At 40.7% G+C, this 25,003-nt stretch overlaps 2 protein-coding genes across 2 annotated transcripts; both read right to left on the reverse strand.

The window, feature by feature from the left end:
- Positions 1–13,112: 13,112 nt before the first annotated feature.
- On the reverse strand, positions 13,113–19,277 carry fbxo4 (F-box protein 4). Its single transcript, XM_047382578.1, has 7 exons — positions 19,019–19,277; positions 17,054–17,328; positions 16,743–16,963; positions 14,780–14,855; positions 14,499–14,671; positions 14,186–14,379; positions 13,113–14,095 (listed from the first exon to the last, which is right to left on the reverse strand). Exons 1-7 carry the CDS (start codon positions 19,172–19,174, stop codon positions 14,012–14,014), a joined length of 1,179 nt encoding a protein of 392 aa, XP_047238534.1. The 5' UTR covers positions 19,175–19,277; the 3' UTR covers positions 13,113–14,011.
- A 109-nt stretch (positions 19,278–19,386) lies between these two features.
- Positions 19,387–24,407, reverse strand: rimoc1 (rab7a interacting mon1-ccz1 complex subunit 1). The gene is made up of 6 exons (XM_047382579.1): positions 24,250–24,407; positions 23,566–23,675; positions 22,242–22,388; positions 21,786–21,917; positions 20,466–20,580; positions 19,387–20,384 (listed from the first exon to the last, which is right to left on the reverse strand). The coding sequence occupies exons 1-6, from the start codon at positions 24,341–24,343 to the stop codon at positions 20,152–20,154; spliced, it is 831 nt and encodes a 276-aa protein (XP_047238535.1). The 5' UTR covers positions 24,344–24,407; the 3' UTR covers positions 19,387–20,151.
- Positions 24,408–25,003: the final 596 nt, after the last annotated feature.

The raw sequence follows: 25,003 nt of genomic DNA on the forward strand, positions 1-25,003 counted from the left end.
AAACTGTGAATGAATTTTATTGAGAGAAAATTATTTTTATTTAAATTGCACTTAACACTTTAGAAACTATGATTGCAAAAAACATCTAATAAAAAATAATACAAGATACTAAGAACACAACTAAAACCCCAAAGGTTCACCCCAAAGTAAGTAAAGTAAAGAATCAGAATCAGAATCAGAAAAGCTTTATTGCCAAGTATGTTTTTGGACATACAAGGAATTTGTTTTGGAGTAGTCGGTGCAATACAATACAAATTAAACAGTATAAACATATCTACAATATAATATAAATATATGTGCACAGTTTTGTAACATCCTTAACTAACACTTACTTAACTGAGTCACAACAGAGGTTCAATCTTTTGCTTATCATAGCTAAACTGTGCCTGGAGATAAAATATGAGAAAACAGCCATACTCTAAGATTATGCTCTTTGTAATGAAAATTAAAAAAATGATCTTAAACCAACATAATATAATTTATTGCAAGACTAAATTTAAGTCCAAATATATGCCTCAATTAGCTGCATAAGATTAAATATGGAGTGTTTTTTGGTTTTGTTTAGCTGTATTTGTTTTGTCACTGCTACCTGTGAGTACTCACAGCCAAACTGAATGTAATTTTGTTTTTAAAGTCCAAGCCACCTAGGCAAGATGCGTCAGGCTTTACAAGTCACAACCATATTTTCATTATTGCTTTTCTGCCAAAGCATGCTTTTCTGCAGCAATGTAATTTGTGATTGGCTATCTGTTGCTGCTTTTCCAATAACAAAAGAGTGGCCTCTGTCTCAACCCCATCAAGTCACCTATAATGCATTTAGGGCAGTTTCAAGTCGAAGTGTGGCAATTTACATCTGTGTCAAGCCCTCTCTGCCTATTTGATTAGATGAAAAGGGAGGATGCAGTCTCTACCACATGCAGGGAAAGAAACAACCACCAAGAAAATAAGGAGGGATCAATGTGTGCTTCATGTTCCACACATGTTCTTTAGCTGCTGATAGGCCAAAAGTGATTCACTAATAATTCATAATCCAATATGATGGGGAAGATGAGGGGGAGGGGATAAGATGGACACTGTGAAGTGGGGAGGAAATTGAATTGAACTGGTAAGATTTCTTGGGATGAATGTGATCTACAGAGTATCAGCATGAGAGCTCCACCATGTGCAAAACAACACAATTAAGAGGGACGCTTAGCCTAATCGGTGAATGCATCATGCAAATCATGCTGTTTTTCCCTAAACCTACTTTAATCTTGGCTGTTATCTTAGAATACAAATCAGAGACTTAAGTTTAATGAAAAGAAGAGCTTAGCTGAGAAAGGGTAAAGAACAGAGAAGGCGGAGGTGTGAAAAACAGAAGTTGTAGAAAGACTGTGATCTGCTTACAGCCAAGTTCATCAGATTAATAACAATCACTTCTTTCTTAATTCTGGACTTGTATGTTCACTCATATCACATGCTTTCTGCTTCTGTGATATGTTTACACAATTAAAGCAACAATGGAGTTTTATCACCACTGACTATAATATTGTTGGATGATTCCACTTTTTTATATTTTCTAATTTATTTGTAAACCATTAAAACCTCTTATTTTGGTACATTCTACTCTGCTCACCCATCAGGTCTTCCAACATCTAGGATAGAGACTGAGATGGGCATGGAGGATGCTTAATTTTGTGTTTTGTGAATTATGCCTGTGGTGATTTGGCCATAAGTTTTAGATCATACTCTTAAACATCCATTTCAGTTTTCTAGTACAAGCAACAAGATATACAATTTCCCAGTATTTCACAGAGTTTGTGATGACCATGTCCTCTAATGAATTTCCCAGGGCTTCTGGTGGAGAAGCAGTATTCATCCACCAGACTCACTTGGGGTGCTTATTGCCAAATAGTCTAATTTTACTAAAGCCTATGGTTCCAGTTAAAATCTTACTATAGCATTTAGCAAACTCCACATGCTCACATTTTTGCTGGTATGCTTCCTAAACAGTCAGTTGGAATTTAAATAGCATCTGATGGTTGTAATGGAGACTTGGGGACTTTTTTGTTTTTACCTTGCTTGCTATCCTGCTCAAGGTGCCTGGTGGATATCATGAATTGCTTAAATAGTCAAAGTAGAACAAAATCAGAGGATGAAACAGACTCAGCACACAGGATAAGACGGTAAATGAGGTTTATTTCTACTGTAGACTTTGTTTAAGGAATCTTGAGTTGGAGTTGTCCAGAAGCCAGAGGAGGAGGAGGTAAACCCAGGAATCCAAGGAGAGAGAGAGTACTGGTGATGAGAATATTTACAGTGCAGTCCTTAGTAGGGAGTATTACCAGATGTTGGCAGGCAGGTAGGCAGATAGGCAGGTCGACAGGCAGGCAGACGGATAGGCAGGCAGACAGGAGTCCACATAACTGAGGTGATGTTCCAGCAAAGGTCTGTATCAGCAGCTACCTTAAGAAGCCCATGAGCTCATTAGGAGAATGCGTTGCAGCTGCAGACAATGAGCTGCCACAACCAACCAGAAGGGGAGGGGCAGAGATCCTACAGTACCCTCCCCTCAACGATTGCCTCCAGGCAATCCAGAACGCTTTTCAGGATGGCGTTTGTAGAAGGACGTGATGAGAGCAGGGTCCAGGATGTGAGAACGGGGAACCCAGGTTCTCTCTTCAGGTCCATATCCTGCCCAATCCACAAGATATTGAAAACCACGCCCCCTACGCCGAACATCCAGGATACGATGGACCGTATATGCAGGGTGGTCATCAATGAGTCGAGCAGGGGGAGGGGGCTTGGTGGGAGGACTCAGGGGGCTTTCCGAGACTGGCTTGATCTGGGAAACATGGAAAGTAGGGTGAATGTGCATGGAAGATGGTAGTTTGAGTCTCACCGCAGATGGGTTGATGATCCTCTCGATGAGAAAAGGGCCAATGAAACGGGGGGCCAACTTTCTAGAAGTATCTTTTAATTTAATATTCCTGGTGGAAAGCCAGACTCTGATTGACGCGGTAGACAGGTGCAGCAGAACGGTGACGGTTAGCGAACCTCTTATTTTGTTCCAGAGTGCGTAGGAGGGTCCTCCTCGTCTGTTGCCAGATCCTACGACACCTGGAAACATAATGCTGAACAGAGGGGACCAGGATGTCAGATTCAACACTGGGAAACAGCGGAGGTAGACAGCCCAGTGAAGCCTCAAAGGGGGACAAACCAGTAGCAGAGGAAGTATGTGTGTTGTGAGCATATTCGATCCATGTGAGATGTTTGCACCAAGAAGAGGGGTTGTCATTTATTACGCACCTCAAGGCGACTTCAAGTTCCTGGTTGCATCTTTCTGTCTGTCCATTAGATTGGGGGTGGTATCCAGACGAAAGACTTACGGAGGCACCAAGAGCTTTGCAAAACTCCTTCCAAACTTGCGAGATGAACTGCGGGCCTCGGTCAGAAACAATGTCCAAAGGTATGCCATGGATGCGGAAAACGTGGAGAACCAGGAGTTGGGCAGTCTCCAATGCAGACGGAAGCTTGAGTAAAGGAACAAAATGGGCTGTTTTAGAGAATCGGTCAACAACAGTAAGGATGACTGTGTTACCGTCAGATGGCGGGAGAGCAGTGATGAAATCAACAGAAATGTGGGACCAGGGGCGGCTAGGGGTGGGCAGAGGTTGAAGAAGACCAGCAGGGGGTTGATTAGTGTTCTTGTTTCGAGCACATGTGGGACAAGCTGCAACAAAATCTTTAATGTTGAGGTTCATAGTCGGCCACCAGAAATATCTTTTGGTAAATGTGATCATACCAGTCACCCCAGAATGACAAGTCAATTTATTGTTGTGCACCCAAATCCAGAACTTTATTGACGACATAGTTGGGAACAAACAGCTTGCCCACTGGGCCAGTACCTGGGTCAGGTTCGGACCTCTGTGCCTCCCTGATGTCCTTTTCAATGGCCCAGGTGAGGGCGCCCACAATACAAGAATCCGGTAGGATGGAAGCTTCAGTCTTGAGTTGGTCAGAATGAGAGAACTGGCGAGAGAGAGCGTCAGGCTTAATGTTCTTGGAACCGGGTCTGTAGGAGATAGAAAAATGAAAACGAGCTAAAAACAGAGACCAACGGGCTTGTCTGGGGTTAAGTCTCTTGGCATTTTGAATGTAGGAGAGGTTCTTGTGATTAGTCCAAATGAGAAAAGGGACTTCAGTACCCTCTAACCAATGCCGCCATTCCTCAAGCGCCAACTTGATGGCTAAAAGTTCACGGTTGCGCTCATCATAATTTTGCTCTGCTGGAGACAAGCGACGAGAAAAATAGGCACATGGATGTACCTTATCATCCAGAGGAGACCGTTGAGATAGAATAGCCCCTACTCCAATGTCAGAAGCATCAACCTCTACAATAAATTGTGCACATGGATCAGGATGTGTCAATATGGGTGCTGAAGAAAATAGAGTCTTTAACTCACCAAATGCCCTTTCTGCCTCAGGAGTCTAATGGAACGTTTTCAGAGAGGAGGTGAGTTGAGTGAGAGGTGCCGTAACCTGACTGTAGTTCCTTATAAACCTCCTATAAAAATTTGCAAATCCCAAGAACCTTTGAAGTTGCCTGCGATCAGTTGGAGTAGGCCACTCTGCCACTGCCTTGGTTTTCTCGGGATCAGTTCTGTACCTGCCTGCCTGCCTCAAAAATAAAACCCAAAAAAGACACAGATGTGACACTGAATTCGCACTTTTCGGCTTTAACAAAGAGTTGATTCTCAAAAAGCCTCTGGAGAACTGTTCTGACATGCTGGCGATGTTGTTCTATGTCCTGGGAAAAAATCAAAATGTCATCCAGATAAACGAAAACAAAGGTTGAGAAAGTCACGAAGAACATCATTAATAAGAGCCTGGAAAACAGCAGGTGCATTAGTCAACCCGAAAGGCATAACCAAATACTCAAAATGTCCTAGCGGGGTTTTGAAAGCTGTTTTCCACTCATCACCCTCTCGGATCCGGACCAAATGGTAAGCATTGCGCAGGTCGAGTTTAGTGAAGATCTTGGCAGAATGTAATTGTTCATGTATGGAATCAATAAGTGGTAGTGGGTATTTATTTTTAATAGTGATTTGATTCAATCCTCTATAATCAATACAAGGTCTTAATGTGCCGTCCTTCTTACCCACGAAGAAGAATCCGGCGCCAACAGGGGAGGTAGATGGACGAATGATCCCAGATGCTAAAGAATCCTCAATGTACTCTTTCATGACCTTTCTCTCGGGTCCGGAGAGATTAAAGAGTCTGCTGGATGGTAGCGGAGCGCCTGGGAGGAGATCAATAGGGCAGTCATAGGGGCGATGCAGAGGTAAAGAAAGAGCCCCTTGTTTGCTAAACACAGGTGCGAGATTGTGGTATTCAGGTGGAACTTTGGACAGATCAACAGGCTCAGAAGGTTTGAGTTGTTTGATAGAGTGAGAGACAGCAGTTCTTAAGCAGTTCTGGAGACAGAGATTAATCCATCTCTCTACTCTGCCCTCCACCCAATTAATAGCGGGATTATGTTTCTGCAACCAGGGAAACCCCAAAACTAATTGTGGAGAGATGGAAGAGACAACAAAGAACTCACCCCATTCATGATGGTTACCAGAGGTGATGATGTGAAGCTGAGGCACTTTAAATCTCACTTGAGACATGGTTTGACCAGTGATGCCAGTGACAGAAAGGGAATGGTTGAGAGGCTGAGAGGGCATTTGAAGTTTATCAACCAGATCCGAGGAAATAAGATTCTGTTCAGCACCAGAATCAATAAAAGCATCAACAGGAAACTTCTCTTGGCCAACAATAATAGTGACCGGAAAACACAGACGAGAGACAGGGGAAGAATGGGATATGCTCATCAGAGTCCCCTGACCTATTGACGAGTCCTCTCTTTTCCCTTCTTGGGGCATCTTGTGATAAAATGTCCTCCTCGTCCACAATATAGGCAAAGACCACCCTCAAAGCGACGTTGTCGTTCCTCCGGGGAGAGTCGAGTGTGACCAATCTGCATCGGCTCCGGTTCCGCAGATCCCTCAGAAGAGGAAGTGGGTGCGTCGAAGAAAGTGGTTCGTGGCGCCAGAGAGTGCTGCCTCTGTGAATTGTAGTTCCTTTCTGTTTGTCTCTCTTTTAGACGGTTGTCAATGCGGATCGATAGGTTGATTAATTCATCCAGTCTTTCGGGTTCATCTCTCAAAACCAACTGGTCCTTTACTTGATCTGCAAGGGAATTAACAAAAATACCCTTGAGTGCCGCTTCATCCCAACCCACCTCCTCCGCTGCCACCCGGAAGTCGATGGCGAACTCTGCCAACGCTCTCCTTCCCTGTTTGAGGGTGAGTATCTTCTTAGCCGCTGCCTCCTGCTGGAGTGGTTGATCGAAGACTCTCTTGAAGTGACTGAAAAAAATGGCATAACTAAGAGACTCAACAGGGTTAGATGCCAAATAGGCGTGCGCCCAGCGCAGAGCAGATCCCTTTAGCGAGGTAACAATATAAGTAATCTTGGAGGCAGCAGTAGGGAAAAGGGAGGGGGAACGACTAAATGCTAATTCACACTGGAGAGAAAAACCACCAAAGTTATTAGGATTACCATCAAACAGTTCAGACGGACGGAAGTCAGGCTCTCGGATCCCAGAAGATAGAATTGTGGGTGGCTGAGGATTCTCTAAACGAGCTGGAGGATTGGAAGAGGCAGGTGAGAGTTTGGTTAGGATTTCACTTAAAGCATGAACCATACCACAAAGTTCCGTGAGATGAGAATCCGTAGTCCTTTGTTGTTGCAGTAGCTGTTGAAGCATGGTTTCAGTAGATTGTAGGCGTTCCTTTAAGGAAGTCTGTTCATCATCTGAATTGTTCTTCGACATGTTAGGTGGCTGGAACATACTATCATGAATTGCTTAAATAGTCGAAGTAGAACAAAATCAGAGGATGAAACAGACTCAGCACACAGGATAAGACGGCAAATGAGGTTTATTTCTACTGTAGACTTTGTTTAAGGAATCTTGAGTTGGAGTTGTCCAGAAGCCAGAGGAGGAGGAGGTAAACCCAGAAATCCAAGGAGAGAGAGAGAGTACTGGTGATGAGAATATTTACAGTGCAGTCCTTAGGAGGGAGTATTACCAGATGTTGGCAGGCAGGTAGGCCGATAGGCAGGTCGACAGGCAGACGGATAGGCAGGCAGACAGGAGTCCACATAACTGAGGTTATATTCCAGCAAAGGTCTACCTTAAGAAGCCCATGAGCTCATTAGGAGAATGCGTTGCAGCTGCAGACAATGACCTGCCAGAACCAACCAGAAGGGGAGGAGCAGAGATCCTACAGTGGAAAAATATAAATGGACAAATTTAGGTGAGCGGCTAATTTACAGCAGCAATTTTCTGCTTTACTTTAATGTCACTAAGTAATGTTTATTTACAACTAAATTGCAAACAAACAAATCATAAGAAAGTTAAAAAATTAAAGCCTAATTGAACTCTGTTAAGCAATTGGTCCAAAAAAATATCAATATTTGGTGGCTACAAAAAGATTGTAGTTTCATTACAACTTGCTAAGGAACATTTATCCAAACACTCGTGGGAGAGTATGTACATATTTGAGCCTGTATGTATAATTTTAACCCTGTGTAAATTCAGAATTAATTCCAACTATGGAACACGGTTCCTGTATTTAAAATTTCCTGAATTGTTAAGTTGCATGATCAATCCACCCCAAAAAACAACAGCTTAAATGCATGAGTAAAAGCCCAAATTTGACTACATTCATGCCTAAAATCAGTCCATGTAAATGTCTGACTGGCACTGTATATTTGGACTACACATACAGGTCCTTCTCAAAATATTAGCATATTGTGATAAAGTTCATTATTTTCCATAATGTCATGATGAAAATTTAACATTCATATATTTTAGATTCATTGCACACTAACTGAAATATTTCAGGTCTTTTATTGTCTTAATACGGATGATTTTGGCATACAGCTCATGAAAACCCAAAATTCCTATCTCACAAAATTAGCATATCATTAAAAGGGTCTCTAAACGAGCTATGAACCTAATCATCTGAATCAACGAGTTAACTCTAAACACCTGCAAAAGATTCCTGAGGCCTTTAAAACTCCCAGCCTGGTTCTTCACTCAAAACCCCAATCATGGGTAAGACTGCCGACCTGACTGCTGTCCAGAAGGCCACTATTGACACCCTCAAGCAAGAGGGTAAGACACAGAAAGAAATTTCTGAACGAATACAGAGTGCTGTATCAAGGCACCTCAGTGGGAAGTCTGTGGGAAGGAAAAAGTGTGGCAGAAAACGCTGCACAACGAGAAGAGGTGACCGGACCTTGAGGAAGATTGTGGAGAAGGGCCGATTCCAGACCTTGGGGGACCTGCGGAAGCAGTGGACTGAGTCTGGAGTAGAAACATCCAGAGCCACTGTGCACAGGCGTGTGCAGGAAATAGGCTACAGGTGCCGCATTCCCCAGGTCAAGCCACTTTTGAACCAGAAACAGCGGCAGAAGCGCCTGACCTGGGCTACAGAGAAGCAGCACTGGACTGTTGCTCAGTGGTCCAAAGTACTTTTTTCGGATGAAAGCAAATTCTGCATGTCATTCGGAAATTAAGGTGCCAGAGTCTGGAGGAAGACTGGGGAGAAGGAAATGCCAAAATGCCAGAAGTCCAGTGTCCAGTACCCACAGTCAGTGATGGTCTGGGGTGCCGTGTCAGCTGCTGGTGTTGGTCCACTGTGTTTTATCAAGGGCAGGGTCAATGCAGCTAGCTATCAGGAGATTTTGGAGCACTTCATGCTTCCATCTGCTGAAAAGCTTTATGGAGATGAAGATTTCATTTTTCAGCACGACCTGGCACCTGCTCACAGTGCCAAAACCACTGGTAAATGGTTTACTGATCATGGTAGCACTGTGCTCAATTGGCCTGCCAACTCTCCAGACCTGAACCCCATAGAGAATCTATGGGATATTGTGAAGAGAACGTTGAGAGACTCAAGACCCAACACTCTGGATGAGCTAAAGGCCGCTATCGAAGCATCCTGGGCCTCCATAAGACCTCAGCAGTGCCACAGGCTGATTGCCTCCATGCCACACCGCATTGAAGCAGTCATTTCTGCAAAAGGATTCCCAACCAAGTATTGAGTGCATAACTGTACATGATTATTTGAAGGTTGACATTTTTTGTATTAAAAACACTTTTCTTTTATTGGTCGGATGAAATATGCTACTTTTGTGAGATAGGAATTTTGGGTTTTCATGAGCTGTATGCCAAAATCATCCATATTAAGACAATAAAAGACCTGAAATATTTCAGTTAGTGTGCAATGAGTCTAAAATATATGAATGTTAAATTTTCATCATGACATTATGGAAAATAATGAACTTTATCACAATATGCTAATTTTTTGAGAAGGACCTGTAGTCAGTATTTGCCAAACTTTGCACTTTGAATGCAAGAAGAGTCCTAACTATTTTTTTAACAGTACGCCACATCTCACTGATCTCTCTTGAGTTAGCGTTGAGGTTTCTTATTTGTTTCCTCTAATTCTAGAGGGCCCCTATGATTAAAGAAGGCTGGACACAGCTGGATGTCTGGTACTCATTCAACAGTCCAAAACATAGATTCACTCCCCCACCAAACCCAGGCCCTGTCACATCCCACAGCTGAGATGTGCTCATGGTTTGCGGTCAGGAATTTCAGTAACCAGACCTTGAAAATATCCAGGTAAGAACTTACAATGGATCCAACTTAACCTGCGGTAACTCCTATTAGTATTTGTTTATGTAAAGAAAATGTTCAAAACTAGGCTCAGGATAAGTAATGTTAGGAATTTTTTTATTTGTTCAGATTATTATTATTATTATTATTATTATTATTATTAACAAAATCATTTATTTATCTATACAGTGTCAGTCCTTGCCTGCCCTAAAAAAATATCAACAATTATGAATAACTTTTTGAATGTCGTCTAAGATGATCTTCCAGCCCGTGTAAACTGTGAACTCTCCAAAACACACAAAGACATGTACAGGCAGATAAACCCAGAAGCAGGGTAAGTAACTGCCAAATGAGGACCAAAAACAAGACATCCTGTTTACACAGACCAGAAGGTAAAAAGGATCTGCCTATCTCTCTTAGAAGCACTCAAATTACACACAGATGTCCATCGTCAGCAGCCTACTCCTCCATTATTTACCGAAAATTAAAATTACATAATAAAAAAACAACAGAAAAACTAAAAAAAAAACAATCTCCGCTTCATCACTATTAAACTTCTCCTGATGGACCCAAATGGCAGCAATCATAATCTTGTTCTAAGCCTACATGTGTATAAAAATGACTACTGAGATGGAGGAACCTTTTGATGGAAGGACTGGTTGGAGGGAAGAACATTTGCTGACGATTTGAGGTTTCCAAGGGGACCAGAACAAAAGAGCATCAGTGAAGCATATTATCTTGTCATATCGGGCATACTGCTGAAATGATCCTATCGCTGCTGTTAAAGTGTCTGAGAAGTGCCGTTATGGACGCAAAAAAAAGTAAAGCAGGTGGCAATTTTCCATACAAAAACACAAATTTAAACACATTAAGGGAGAGGCTGTGGCAAATGTCTGTCAGTCATTTTCTACCGCTTATTCCATAGTGGGTCGCAGGGGAGCTGGTGCCTGTATGGGCGAGAGGCGGGGTATACTCAGGACAGGTCGCCAGTCCATCACAGGGCAACACACTCCCAAGACGAATTGACACTGTATTGGCCGCAAAAGGAGGCCCTACACCATACTAATAAATTATTGTGGTCTAAAACCAAGTGTTTCAGTTTCATTGTCCAACCCCTGTATTTGAGTAGGATATAATGTGTTAGACCAATACAAAGTAGTGCATCATTTTCAAGTGGAAGAACAGGGAGACATCTTCACAAACAATGAATGTCTTGCAGTTTTGCCCAGCTGCTCTGGGAACTAGTTTAGGCTCAGTCAGATTGGATAGCAAGCATCAATTAGACAGTTTCTCCAACATACAGGTCCTTCTCAAAAAATTAGCATATTGTGATAAAGTTCATTATTTTCCATTATGTCATGATGAAAATTTAACATTCATATATTTTAGATTAATTGCACACTAACTGAAATATTTCAGGTCTTTTATTGTCTTAATACGGATGATTTTGGCATACAGCTCAAGAAAACCCAAAATTCCTATCTCACAAAATTAGCATATTTCATCCGACCAATAAAAGAAAAGTGTTTTTAATACAAAAAACATCAACCTTCAAATAATCATGTACAGTTATGCACTCAATACTTGGTTGGGAATCCTTTTGCAGAAATGACTGCTTCAATGTGGCGTGGCATGGAGGCAATCAGCCTGTGGCACTGCTGAGGTCTTATGGAGGCCCAGGATGCTTCGATAGTGGCCTTTAGCTCATCCAGAGTGTTGGGTCTTGAGTCTCTCAACGTTCTCTTCACAATATCCCACAGATTCTCTACGGGGTTCAGGTCAGGAGAGTTGGCAGGCCAATTGAGCACAGTGATACCATGGTCAGTAAACCATTTACCAGTGGTTTTGGCACTGTGAGCAGGTGCCAGGTCGTGCTGAAAAATGAAATCTTCATCTCCATAAAGCTTTTCAGCAGATGGAAGCATGAAGTGCTCCAAAATCTCCTGATAGCTAGCTGCATTGACATTGCCCTTGATAAAACACAGTGGACCAATACCAGCAGCTGACACGGCACCCCAGACCATCACTGACTGTGGGTACTTGACACTGGACTTCTGGCATTTTGGCATTTCCTTCTCCCCAGTCTTCCTCCAGACTCTGGCACCTTGATTTCCGAATGACATGCAGAATTTGCTTTCATCCGAAAAAAGTACTTTGGACCACTGAGCAACAGTCCAGTGCTGCTTCTCTGTAGCCCAGGTCTGGGGAATGCGGCACCTGTAGCCCATTTCCTGCACACGCCTGTGCACGGTGGCTCTGGATGTTTCTACTCCAGACTCAGTCCACTGCTTCCGCAGGTCCCCCAAGGTCTGGAATCGGCCCTTCTCCACAATCTTCCTCAGGGTCCGGTCACCTCTTCTCGTTGTGCAGCGTTTTCTGCCACACGTTTTCCTTCCCACAGACTTCCCACTGAGGTGCCTTGATACAGCACTCTGGGAACAGCCTATTCGTTCAGAAATTTCTTTCTGTGTCACCCTCTTGCTTGAGGGTGTCAATAGTGGCCTTCTGGACAGCAGTCAGGTCGGCAGTCTTACCCATGATTGGGGTTTTGAGTGATGAACCAGGCTGGGAGTTTTAAAGACCTCAGGAATCTTTTGCAGGTGTTTAGAGTTAACTCGTTGATTCAGATGATTAGGTTCATAGCTCGTTTAGAGACCCTTTTAATGATATGCTAATTTTGTGAGATAGGAATTTTGGGTTTTCATGAGCTGTATGCCAAAATCATCCGTATTAAGACAATAAAAGACCTGAAATATTTCAGTTAGTGTGCAATGAATCTAAAATAAATGAATGTTAAATTTTCATCATGACATTATGGAAAATAATGAACTTTATCACAATATGCTAATATTTTGAGAAGGACCTGTAGGTTGTGGTAAACTGCAGTGGGTAATTACTTGGCTTTTTTCAACAATCTTGACATTCATCAGTACAGGTCAGATTTGTGGAGGGCACAGATTATAATTGTCCTGTCAATGGATTCTCCCACCTAACCTCTGGATCTCTGCAGCTCCTGCAGAGTTAACATTGGCCTCTTGGCTGCTTCCCTGATTAATCCGCTCATTTCCTAGCCTCATTGGTTTAGGTGGTGTACTTTTCTCCACTTTCAGAAAATAGGTAGACTGAATAGTGCTTCATGAGATGTTAAAAACTTGGATTTTTGTTTTATAATCTATCCCTGCATAAACCTTTCCACAACTTCATCACTGGGCTGTTTGCTCTGGTTCTTGGTCCTTCATGCCATTTGTTCACTACCTAACAAATCTCTGAGGCCTTCAAAGAACAACCAGATTGAAACTCAGATTAAATCAGGCACAAGTGGACAAATTATTTGACTTGTAGAGGCAAAAAGTGGAACTGAATTTTATTTAGGGTTATCAAAGTAAATGGACACAACTCTTTTCAGATATTTATTTGTAAAAAGAAAACTTTTACCTTTCACTTAAACAGTAATGTACCACTTTATATTGGTCTATCACAAAGACAAATCTCAGAATAATACACCAACATTTGTGATTGTAAATTGACAAAATGGTTAGTGATTTTTCAGAGGCACTGCATAAAAAGGAAATGTACAAGTATAATAAAAATACAGAAATGAATAAAAAAGATAATTTGTTCCTGCTCTCAAGAGATAAAAAAAAAGTGTATTCAACAAAAACAGCTTATACATTTCAAGTGTTCATTGTTTATCAAAAGGCAACATTTCTTTTTTTTTAAATAAATTGCTGGTATTAATTTAGCTGTGTGCAAACGGTGCACTTGAAAGCTTCTTTTCTTCTAATGTTTCCATAATAAGACTTTCACCACTGGTAAGGAGAGTCCAGGGGCTAGTCTGTGGAAAATAATTTCCCCTTGGGAACAAAAAAGTATAATGCCTTCACAGGACAGTTTCTGGTAAACATTCATAACTATGAAACCTAGGGATCAAAACTAGATTTTTTATTTTTTTCAGGGTGAAAATTTATTTTTGACGGTACCTCTTCCCCCGGATATGTAATATATGTAAATAATATCCTCAATGCAGCATCAGTCTTTAGTTTTCTTGGAATTAGTGTTAAACTATGCATTTTATTTGCTTCATTTGCACAATTCAAAAATGATACCTCTATCCACTCACCCACAATAATGACGCTCCATCAGTAGTGCTCTTCTAATAAGACTTTGGCAGATCAAACAGCTATGCATACAAGGTAAAAATAATAAAGAAGTGTGTATTGGCATCAAGATGAAATGGCATGGTGGTCTGTGGTCAAATTCCCTTTGATGGTATTAGGATTTTCAGAATTGTCATCACTAAATTTTGACACCAGAAGATTTCAGCAGCCAGGCAATCCCATCCAAAACACCTGCCAGTGATTCTGCCACTGTATCCTGCACCTGAAAAAAAAAAGAAACACTTTTTGAAAATTATCTACATACTGATGTTTGAGTAGAAAGCTTGGAATTAATTTAGTATGAACCAGTTACCATCCAGCGATTAGATAGCTGAGGAAGGCCAAGTCTCTTAGCCATATAAACACAGGGTGTTCGATGTTTGGCTCTATCACTCGCTGCCTCTGGTTCTCGGGACACACAGGAGAGCACCAGTAGAGGCTTAGTTGTGGAATCCCCAACACAATTCAGCACAGCTCTAATCTGGGCCACCTCAGACGCCTCGTCACCTGTGAAACAAATGTTTTTTATCCTGCTTTTCAGAGCTGAGTGACCTAAAACCAACAATATGACAAAACATAAAGTTAAAGAGGACCAATGGCGGCAAATACGTGCCATTTTCTCTCACCTTTTCCAGGCTCTGCATTGGCCACATAAATGAAGCCATCCACCACCTCACACACCTTCTGCACCTGAGGAGCAGGGATAACCACTGGATGACCCCAGTCATTAGTTCCTTCAAAGATAAAGAGCTTATTGCTGACACTCTGCTGCTGCAGACGTGCTTTTTCTCTCTCAGCCCTGCAGACATAAACACAACAACTATTATATCTGTGGCTGTTTTCAAAGCTATTCAAACAAAAAAGAATTGCAACTGCAGCTTAGTGACATCTTGAATAAAGAGCTTACCAGTTGGTGGAATACAGAGTTAGGATGTTAAATTTGTGTTGGTTGTTGAATAGGTAGCTAATCCCAGAGCCAATACCTAGAATAAAAACGGTATCTGGCATTAGTTCGGGTTACTTCATCAGCAGCCTTCTTGACAGTAACTAGTAAGGATTGTGGCCAATGCTGCTATCCTGTGGCAGGCAAATACACCTACAAGTAAGATGATTTGTGACTGCAGATGTATTCAGTGCTATGAAGTATTTCTAGAATTGCGCCGCTCAAGGTGGCAGCAGGTTGGAGTAGCTCTGTTACTTTTGATTCTGATTTATTCTTTTTTGGGAACTATTCCTCTTGTGGTGGATACAGTTGATTTTTTTTGGATGACTGTCCACTCCAGTGTCGGATGCTGTACAGCTTGGAGGATTTTTCTTAATACTTTCTATTTTTGGACATTTATTTAATTTCCCTTCGGGATTAATAAAGTATTTTTGAATTGAATTGAATTGTATTCGTACCCCTTGATTGTTTTCATACTTTCTCACATTTCAACCCAAACTGTATATAACTTATTTTATTGGGGTTTTATGTTATAGACTAATTCAATGTGGTTGGAAAAAGATAACACATTTTAAAAATGTAATCTCAGTAAATGCACAGCGGTTCTGTGAAGGTCTCAGATGTTTATTTGAGAACATTCGAGAACAAACAGCATCATGAAGATCAATAAACACAGCAAACAGGTCAGAGATAAAGTTGTAGGGAAGCTTAAAGTAGGGTTAGGTAATAAAGCAACTCTCCTAGCTTTGAATGAAAAAGTGCTCTTTGAGATCATAGAGCACTGTTCAATTTTTTTACTGTGAAACTGAAAAGAGTACGGCCCAACTGCAAACGTAGACATGGCTGTCCACCAAACCCAATAAGCTGAGCAAGAAGAGAATTCATCGGAGAAGCAGCCTAGAGGCCCCAGGGTAACTCTGGAGGAGCTGCAGGCATCCACACCTCTGACATCTCTGAAAGAGTTGCAGACATCCAAGGCTCGAGTTGGACAATCTGCTGGCAGGGCAGCTTTAGTGCCCTTTACAAACCTAAACTTTAAGGAGGAATTGAAAAAAAAGTCCTTGCTGAAAGAAACTGATAAGATGTCCTATTTAAAGTTTGCTACAAGTCGTGGAGGGGATACAGCAAACAAGTTAACAAAGGTGCTCTGGTCAGGTGAGGTCAAAATGTTGCTTTTTTTACCTACTTGCTGGCAGCATTATACTGTGGGTACATGTTTCTTTAGAAAGGACAGGGAAGGTGGTAAGAGTTGATGGAAATGCAGATTGAGCTAAATACAGAGCAATCCCTGAAGAAAGCCTGTCAGAGGCTGCAAAAGAATGAAAACTGGGGCAGATGTTCATCTTTCAGCAGGATAGCGACCCCAAACATACAACCATGGCTACAATAGAATGGTTAAGACCCAAGCATACCAATGTGTTAAAATGGCCTGGTGGAAGTCCTGGTCCAAAATCCAACGGAAAATCTTTTGCAAGACAACAAATTTGATGTTCACAGATGCTTTTCATCCAATCTGACTGAGCTACAGCCATTTTTGCAAAAAAGAAGTCTCCAGAGTGCTAGTAAACCAATACCTGAAAAGACTTTTTAGATTTTTGTGTAAAATTTTCTGAAAAGCATGTGTTCTTTTCCTTTTATTTCACAACTATGTCCAACTTTGTTTTAGTCTGTCAATTAAAAGCCCATTAAAATAAATCAAAGTTGTAGTTTTAATGTGATAAAATTTTAAAAAGTGTTATTAATACTGTCTATATTCCTAACTGTATTTTTAAAGGTTTTCAGGTGCTACTGTGTAAGTCTCTCTTGGATTTAGGATGTAATTTGCATACAAGAACCAAACAGAACTACTGTACTGTATTTATATTTATAGAAAAAGAACTACCAACAAAATAAACAAACCAAAAAAGAGAACCTAGCATCACCTCACCATTTATCTGTCTTTGTGGAGTACCTGACACAGGTAACAGGTCTGGGGCATGCATGAGCCTTGTGACCAAAGAGACATCTAGCTGCTCCATGCCAGGCCCGAACATTGCATAACGGGGTTCAGATGAGGGGACCAGGTACTGAAGAAATGAAGTTAGAAGCTCATATGCTGGTCGGGAGGGCAACCACTGTTGTCTGCAGGATGGACAACCTTTTAAGTATCTGTCAAAACAAAACATGCGTTAAAAAAAAACATATGGTGGAAACATTTATGAATTAGCTTAATGTAAGGCATCAGAAACATATACTTACTCTGACATGTAGTCAAATATCACTTCCCTGTTTTTCTCTTCCCCTTCTTCTCTGTCTTCCAGGCTTTCATGTTCACTAACTAGCGGGGCATCCAGCAACTCCAGATCAGGCATAGTCAGATGATCGATGGACAACCAGTGCTGCATGTCTCTCAACAGGAAGTATCTCCACAGTAACGGATCTCTCACCATGGCCCTCCAGTATCGACTGGTGGTTCCCAGATTGCAGATATCCACAGGAGAAAGAAAGGTCATGATCAGGAATTGTATATCCACCTTTTGAAAGAAGATATAATATTGTTTTTACATTTTATACACTGGTTAAATGCTGAACACTGGACTACTTTAAAAAAATTAGACAGGCAAATATGTTCTAACCATCAATGGATCACACTTCTCACAGGGTATTAAATGGGAGGCTCCCACTGATTATCAATCCTCATTCAGGTTAAGCAGTGTGACTTTTACCCAGATCTTGGAAAACTGGACCAGATCTTGGCAGAATTACTAAAGGGGTCAAGGGAACTGGTCCACATGTCTTATGTGGATATGGAGAAACCTTTCAGATGTGTCCCTCAATGTATTTTGTGGGGGTTGGGGGTCTGCAAGAGTGTAGGGTTCTTGGTCCTTGTATACCCAAAGAGCTGAGTCTACATTTTCAACACACTTCCTACTGTGGGTTAAACTCCGCTAGAACTATCGCTTGTCCTCAATCGTGTTGGGTGTTTTCATGGACAGGAATGCAAGGCATGATCGTGGAGAAGAGTTTGGCTTGGGAACTTCAGAGTGTCCTCTTTGCAATTCTGTTATAGTGTTTAAGCCATAATCTCCAGTGTGCATAGCACTGTTTGGCACCAAACTGTAAAGCAGCCAAGATGAGAATCAGCTTCTCTAAATCAGAGATGGTTCTCAACAGAAAAAAAGGTGGACTGCTCCCTACGGGTTGGCAGTCTGCCTGAAGTAAAGAACTTCAAGTATATCAAGTTCTTGTTCCCGAGAGATGGTAAGACGGAGCAAGAGATGGATAGATGGACTGGAACCTTGAAAGCAATGATCCAGACGTTGCTCTGGTCCGATGCAGTGAAAAAAGAGCTGAGCCAAAAGTTAAAGATTTCGATGTACTGATTCGTGTACTGGTCTACCCTCATTAGCGGTATGAGATTTGGATCATGGCCAAAGGAACAAAGTCGTTGATACAAACGATTGAAATACGTTTCGCCCGCAGGCTGGTTTGGCTCACTCTTCCAGATAGATTGACAATCTCCATCACTGAGTGCAAGTTTGGAGGAGTCTGCAGAGGTGGTTATAGGAATCCGTTCAGGATGCTTCCCGGGCACCAATCTGTAGAGATTTTTCTCACCTGGGAATGTCTTGGGATATACCTCTGTCCAAATACTCAAGAAGAGCTGGACAGAGGGATATATGGGTTTCTGTCCTGGACTTCTTACCTCTAAAATTCTATCTCAAACAAGCAACAGGAGGTTGATGGAAGGAAAAACTGCCAATTTAGATTATGCATTTTATAGATTCTGTGGCCAGAAGTATAAATCCAACCTTTTCTCATCTTGGGCAAGACCAAATAAAGCCGGACCTGGTAAATTTATTTTCTTTGAAAATTATCTTTGCTTGTCACTAGCAGCACTTCCCAACATTTAGTCTGCACATGCATTAAACATAAGTAAAAGCAGCACTTTCATCATGTTTTGATGGGGAATTTCTTTTTTAGAAAACTATCCAGCTTTTCCTGGAAGTATGAATGGCAACATGTAGATTTTTTAAGCCTTTGAGTTTTAATACCTGTAGGGGGAAGTTAATCACGTTGTTTATTTCCATTATCTTATCACCACATAATGTCAGACTAGTTGTTTTTGTGCCTTTAAGGGTGAAAGCAATTGAATGCAAGACAGTGTTTAACACACAACCATTTTCTAGTTATTTCTACTGAAAGCTCCCCGTTATGCCTTACCGGTAAGCTTTCCAAACATCCCAAGTGTGATTCCTCTTCTTTCTGTTCCACGTCTGACATCAGGTTTTTGGCAGCTTTCTCTGGAAAATATCGTTCACTGAACCGCCTGAAGCTGCGAATCACCACAGACTTCAGCTGCCCATTTCTCTCAGCCATGGCTTCAGACGTTAGAAATAAATGACAAACTAATATAAAGCACTTTTATCCCAGTCAAACACGGTGTGCCAAACAACTTTGACGTTTCCTGTTCTTTTACTTCCTCGTTAGTGGCAATAGTAGAGCACTATGGGTAGTGTAGTTCTACATGAATAAAAACGGATTCATGACCAAACAAGGATTTGTTTTTAAACAATGACATGATACAAAAATCATTTTTACTGAAAACAAATCATATCTTTATTATCAACAAGGACATAAAAAACAGATTTTTTTTTCTTCAAATAACAGGGTCTGTATTAATGGTTACACTGCCAGTTATCCAGGTGGGGTGGAAGGAAAACGAATTTGGATACATGGAAAAACAGGCAACACATTAGAAAAATGGCATGAACACACCTAAACATACCTAAAATTGGTAATCGGCTCTGAAACTCCTTGCTTTACATGTATGTGCATATTTTATACACACATATTAGCCACAACTCTATTACACCATAAAAACATAAGAATGGCAACAAAACAATAAATAAGATGTTATGTGCAATGTCACACATCATGCTGGATTATGTTCAAATCTGAAACAATCTTAAAAATTAGAGACAGTCATTTTAGTTAAATAATACTCTCTGAATATTAATAATAAAATTATTATAACATCTTTGGAGCAAATTGCTCCAAGAACTATTCAAGATGAGATCTGCTTAGTCAGCACAAATTATTAAGCTTATCTTTTAGCCTTTATTTTCCTCCAACAGTACTTTCTAAACTCTCATTCACATGCTCTTCTCATGTTCTTTAAGGGTAAAACAACCCAAAGACACATTATCCTCACACACTTCCTGCATGTCCCTCTCTTTTACCCTTTTAGAAACTGCACCTGCACCACTTTCATGGAGTTCGATATTTATTTGGATTTGACACATTTGAACACTGTACTTAGATCTGTGCCTGGTGGTAACTTTTAGCAGTTTATTTCACTGTAAAATACTAAGGATTTCCTTGGCATTTTCCGTATTCCAGCCCTGGCCTTGCAGAGGACCCTCGCAGGCATGCACATATTTGTTCAGAATCTGTGTACCGATGTCCCGAAACTGGAGGCCGTCTTTGTGGTCTGTGGAGTCAGCACTGCAATCCTCATACTTGACAGCCCAGAAACACATTTCGCCAATGTACATCATTGTCAGCAGGTGAGTGTCTGAAAAAATGCCTGTCGAAACACAAGCAGGTAACGGGTATTGCAAAAAGGAAGGCAGAACAGTTTATTTTATGCAGAGTTGAACATATTTACCTTCAGATAAGATGCTTGCTGTAGCACTGTCATGGAGCACCACCCCATCATTGAGCTTCACTGTGTTTCTAACTTGTAGCATCCGCATCAAATACCGAACGCCTTCCTGAATACACTGGGTCAAAATGTGCATTGGGGCAACTTTTGAAACGTTTTCCAGCAAATGGACAATATTTGTAGGACATAATAATCAGTCAAGGAACATTTCATAGATATGCTTCAAGTACACAGCCTTGATTTCATACGGCTTGAGCTTTTCACATTTTGTCATATTACAGCAACAAACTTCAGCATGTTTTATTGGGATTTTAGGTGTTGGCTCAGCACACAGTAGAGGATAATTCTGAAGGGGTAGGAATAATATGGTTGTATGCTTACACATACAAGAAAGCTTATAACGTGTAGCTCATAATTGTATTCAGCCCCTCCTCAGTCAATGCTTGTAGAAACACCTTTTACTGGAGTTACAGCTGCACGTCTTGGGGTATGTCTCTACCAGCACATCTAGAGACTGATTTTTCTTTTTCCTTCTTTGCACAGCTCAAGATCAGTCATATTGGATGGAGAGCCTCTGTAAACAATTTTCAGTTTTCAGTCTTGAACTTGTGGAAAAGTGGACCAGACCAGTTTGGCCACGGTTTCTCAGGGAGATATGTTTTGACGTTAACAGGCCCATTTTAATACACGAATAAGGTTTGATCTACACCTTCTTTGAAGAAACTTGGTTTAGGGGTAGTCACAACAATACTTAACCCTTTATGACCTGCCAAAGATCACCATACATCTACCATAAATAGCTGTCCTGTCAACTGATTCCCCACCTGAGCTGTAAATCTGCAGCTCCTCAAGAGTTACAATGGGGCTCTTGACTGCTTTTTTTTTGAGTAAATCTCTCACTAAAAACCTGATAGTTAAGGTGGATGAGCATATCTTGGCAAGTTTGCAGGCGTGCTTTTAGGATATCGTCCAATTCAGCTTTAGACTCCTCCACAACTTATTCCCTGACCTGTCTGTTGTGTTCTTTGGTCTCTGTTTGGTCATTAATGTCCTCCACCAAAACCTCTGAAGGCTTCACAGAACAGCTGTATTTACACTGAGATTAATTAACAATGAATTCAAAGCAATGCCACACTTTTCAATTGTAAAAATAACATTGTTTAAACCATATGTAATTTTCTTTCTAACTAGTTTGTATAGGATCTATCACATAAAACCCCAAATAAAATACATTGATGTATGTGTTTACATTGTGACAAAACGTGAGAAGGTTCAAGGAGTATAAATACGTTTCCATGGCACTTTACATTTACAGTGTGGTACCTTAATGAATGTGTCCTTGTTTTTCTTGATCCATTGCTTTCGCTGATGAAGGGTGTGGCAGTACATGTACAGCAGAGCTCCACGTCTCCAGTACAGGCATTCCAACAGCTCTGTGCCCAACACAGACTGCACCTATCAAAAGGCCAAAAAATATGAATTATTTTATGACGATAGAAAACCATGTTAACAAACCACATATATGCATGTACGGTGAAAATAAAGTCAGTAAAATCTAAGTGGAAAAGATTTCCAACAGTCGACCGAAGACAGCAGCAACATAAAACCATGTTGGATATCATTTCTCTTGGGGAGAAAAGTGTCTTCCCCTTTAGTGTGCCTAAATGATTTGTCCATAAATTGTAAATTATAGTGTGCAATTTCCGAATGCACCCAACTGAGTTTTCTAAAACTATATTTGCAGAGTAGAATAACATACTGCGACATAAAATTGCTCACCTCCTGTCCTGGCGTCAGCCTCGCCACCAAAACTTCTGGCTCAGTCAGGTCTTGCAGCAGCTGCTGGATCTTAAATGGTGAGGAGTCTTCAGGGAATTCCTGATCCACCAGTTGATTCTCTTCATAAAAAGTGATGTCAAGAATCACCTACATAGGAGAAAATAAATGAAAACAGATCCATGCATAAAACAAAAAGGAAATAAAGTTCATGTACTAGTAGAAAAGAATGTAATTAACTATAAAGCTTTAAAGCCTAGAGTAACAAACAGAAGCACAATTGTTGGCAGCTTGAGAGAAACATCCTTTCTGACATTTTTCAGAACACGGTTAGCTCACTACACGAGGGCGCCTTTAATTTTGCTCATGAGACTCATTGCTTCCTTTAATAAAACATCCACACCGACTTCATACTTTGTTTTATCTAGACAGAATAGGCTATATTTGTGTATTTTGAACTGAATGTCCATTGCTGTTGATCATCAGCAAAAAAGGAGAGGTCTGACAGACTAAAATCCAAGGGACTTTGTTGTCTTGTAAAAAAAAATTGCATCATGGGATACAACCAAACCTTTTCACTTTAAATCCCATTTTAATTATGCAGTGACTTTCATTGGATTGTTTTCTTAGGTTAGTTGCAAAACAAAGCTAGTTTAACACCATCTAAGCCTAAACAAGAGTGGTTGCAGCTAAAACTTTTGATCCTTGTCCAAACAGGAATACTTCTATCATTTACTACCGTTTTGTTTAACACAACACACATGAGCTTACAGGGGTTCATAATTCAGAAACTAGCCTTAAAGGCAGAAAAGCTGCACTGAGCAAATTGGCGTCATTTTGCACCCACATTTTAATTAGATATTATGCATCCTTTCATTTGGGGGAAGCCCTGCTCATATTTATGTATATTTATACAAATACCAACGACAGCATTTTCTTTTGACATTCTTAATAATAAGAGTGGCCACAGATGACAATAATACTGCCTGCTGAAAGTTTTTGGCAATTCCAGAAGAGGAGAAAAAAGGAAAAGAAGGGGACACTACTGTCACAAAACGTAGGATTCACCCTTTCTTCCAATATGGTCCGTCTGATATTTTTGGAAGTAATTTTCTAACCAAATAAATTGTCCAAACTGAGTTTAGAATCATGTTACGTTTCATTTTTGTAGATCCCAAAACCTTATGAAACAAACAGCAAAGAAGATGCTGATTGAATGTGATCAATATTGTCAGGATTCCTATTTAGACATTTTAAGTAATCTCATACAGATTTCGTTTCACAGTAAACTAAGTAATATCAGTTAAAGAATAAAGTGAAGAAAAACCTGTGTGTAATCCTGAAGCAGCTTGAAAAGGTTGAAGCTTTCTCCTCCTTGTCTGTAAAAGCTTTTCAACTTCTCTAGTATGGCAGACGCATTCTGCAAATAATCATCATCTATTAAAAAAAGAAAAAATACATGTTAGCATTTACAAATTAGGCATATCGTAAATGCATATAAACCCCGATTAGTGACAACTTCTAAGGGGCTTTTTTAGCATCGAGAGCGCAGTGACAGCCTTTGGCGGTTATTTTGTGGTTAGCAAATTTAAACTAACGTGTTCAAGTGTTTACAGGAATTAAGGTCACATGGGAAGCAATGATTACATTCTACGCCACTAACAATGACTCATCCTATCAGCTTTTAAAATAAACGTTTCTCAACTGTATTTAAGCTAATGTTTCACTATTTGCCACCAACTTAAAAGCAAAAAAGTACAAAACAAACCACCACTTAGACAATAAACCTCACTATGAAGCTGCTGAGATACCGGTTAGTTCAAAGCTACAGTAAATGACTTGTCAAACCGCATAGTTTCAGACATCAGTTGTTGCTATGGCTGCAAGCTAACGTTCGTTAGTTAGCTTCGCAGCTAAACAATCCAGGAAAATAATTTCTCTTCTGAAAAAAAATAAATATTCAAGACAGTTACAAAACAAAACATAGTAGAACAACATGGTTAAGCGATACCTTGCTTTTCAGCTCGGAGACATGAACATTTGTTGTCTATCTCAAATATTCTCCTCTCCAACTCAAAATCTTGTCGCCTGTAGTCGTCTGCCATGACTACATGTAGTATAGGTCACGTGGGCACGTGGCTTCTGACGTAGACATAGAACAAGTAAACGCCGCTTTGGCTGCTTTAAAACGTCGATAGGCATTTCGCATCAGTGGGTCCGCCATATTGTGAGTGGCAAGTTCACGTTGGAAAGCAATACAACGATGTATCTTTTCAGGAATAAGGGTAGAAAAAATAATAAAACCAAAAAAACAGGGTAATATTTTATCATTTCATATATAAAGTGAGCCACAGAGTCAAAGAGCCACTTATGGCTCTGGAGTTGCAGGTTGCAGACCCCCCTGATTTAGCAGATGAAAGCTGTGATCCTATCAATATGGCTGAAGCTAAAAGTGCATCAACTACATTTTTAATTCTTTGTTAAAGTAGAACTGTAACGGTAAAAAATTAAATTGGTCCAAGAGATTAATCAGTTACAGTTTCTGTGTCAGCACACATCATAAAAAGAAATTAATTTAGTATTATGCATTCAGTACAGGGGCCATTTCAGGGGCCAGGAGCAGGTCTGCAGGATTCAGTGGCCCACCTTGGCACCTGTCTATGACCGCCCATGGGTAGGGGAGTGCTAAATATTTCTTACTTGTTGAATATTGCCAGCTTTTTGTTTCAGTCATCTCCCAATTAATACTAGGTTACGATTGCATA

This window comes from Girardinichthys multiradiatus, chromosome 12 (assembly GCF_021462225.1).
Source record: "Girardinichthys multiradiatus isolate DD_20200921_A chromosome 12, DD_fGirMul_XY1, whole genome shotgun sequence".
NCBI classification, from domain to species: Eukaryota; Metazoa; Chordata; class Actinopteri; order Cyprinodontiformes; family Goodeidae; genus Girardinichthys; species Girardinichthys multiradiatus.

Excerpts from the sequence above, each read along its gene's own strand:
- fbxo4 (XM_047382578.1), bottom strand. The coding sequence starts at position 19,174 with ATGGCTGAGAGAAATGGGCAGCTGAAGTCTGTGGTGATTCGCAGCTTC. Across the intron at positions 14,856-16,742 it reads TCCACAAAGACAGATAAATG|GTATTGGCTCTGGGATTAGC; the intron begins GTGAGGTGATGC and ends TTTTTATTCTAG. Across the intron at positions 14,380-14,498 it reads CAATGCAGAGCCTGGAAAAG|GTGACGAGGCGTCTGAGGTG; the intron begins GTGAGAGAAAAT and ends TTTGTTTCACAG.
- rimoc1 (XM_047382579.1), bottom strand. The coding sequence starts at position 24,343 with ATGGCAGACGACTACAGGCGACAAGATTTTGAGTTGGAGAGGAGAATA. Across the intron at positions 23,676-24,249 it reads TCTCCGAGCTGAAAAGCAAG|ATGATGATTATTTGCAGAAT; the intron begins GTATCGCTTAAC and ends TTTTTTTAATAG. Across the intron at positions 20,581-21,785 it reads ACAAGGACACATTCATTAAG|TGTATTCAGGAAGGCGTTCG; the intron begins GTACCACACTGT and ends ATTTTGACCCAG.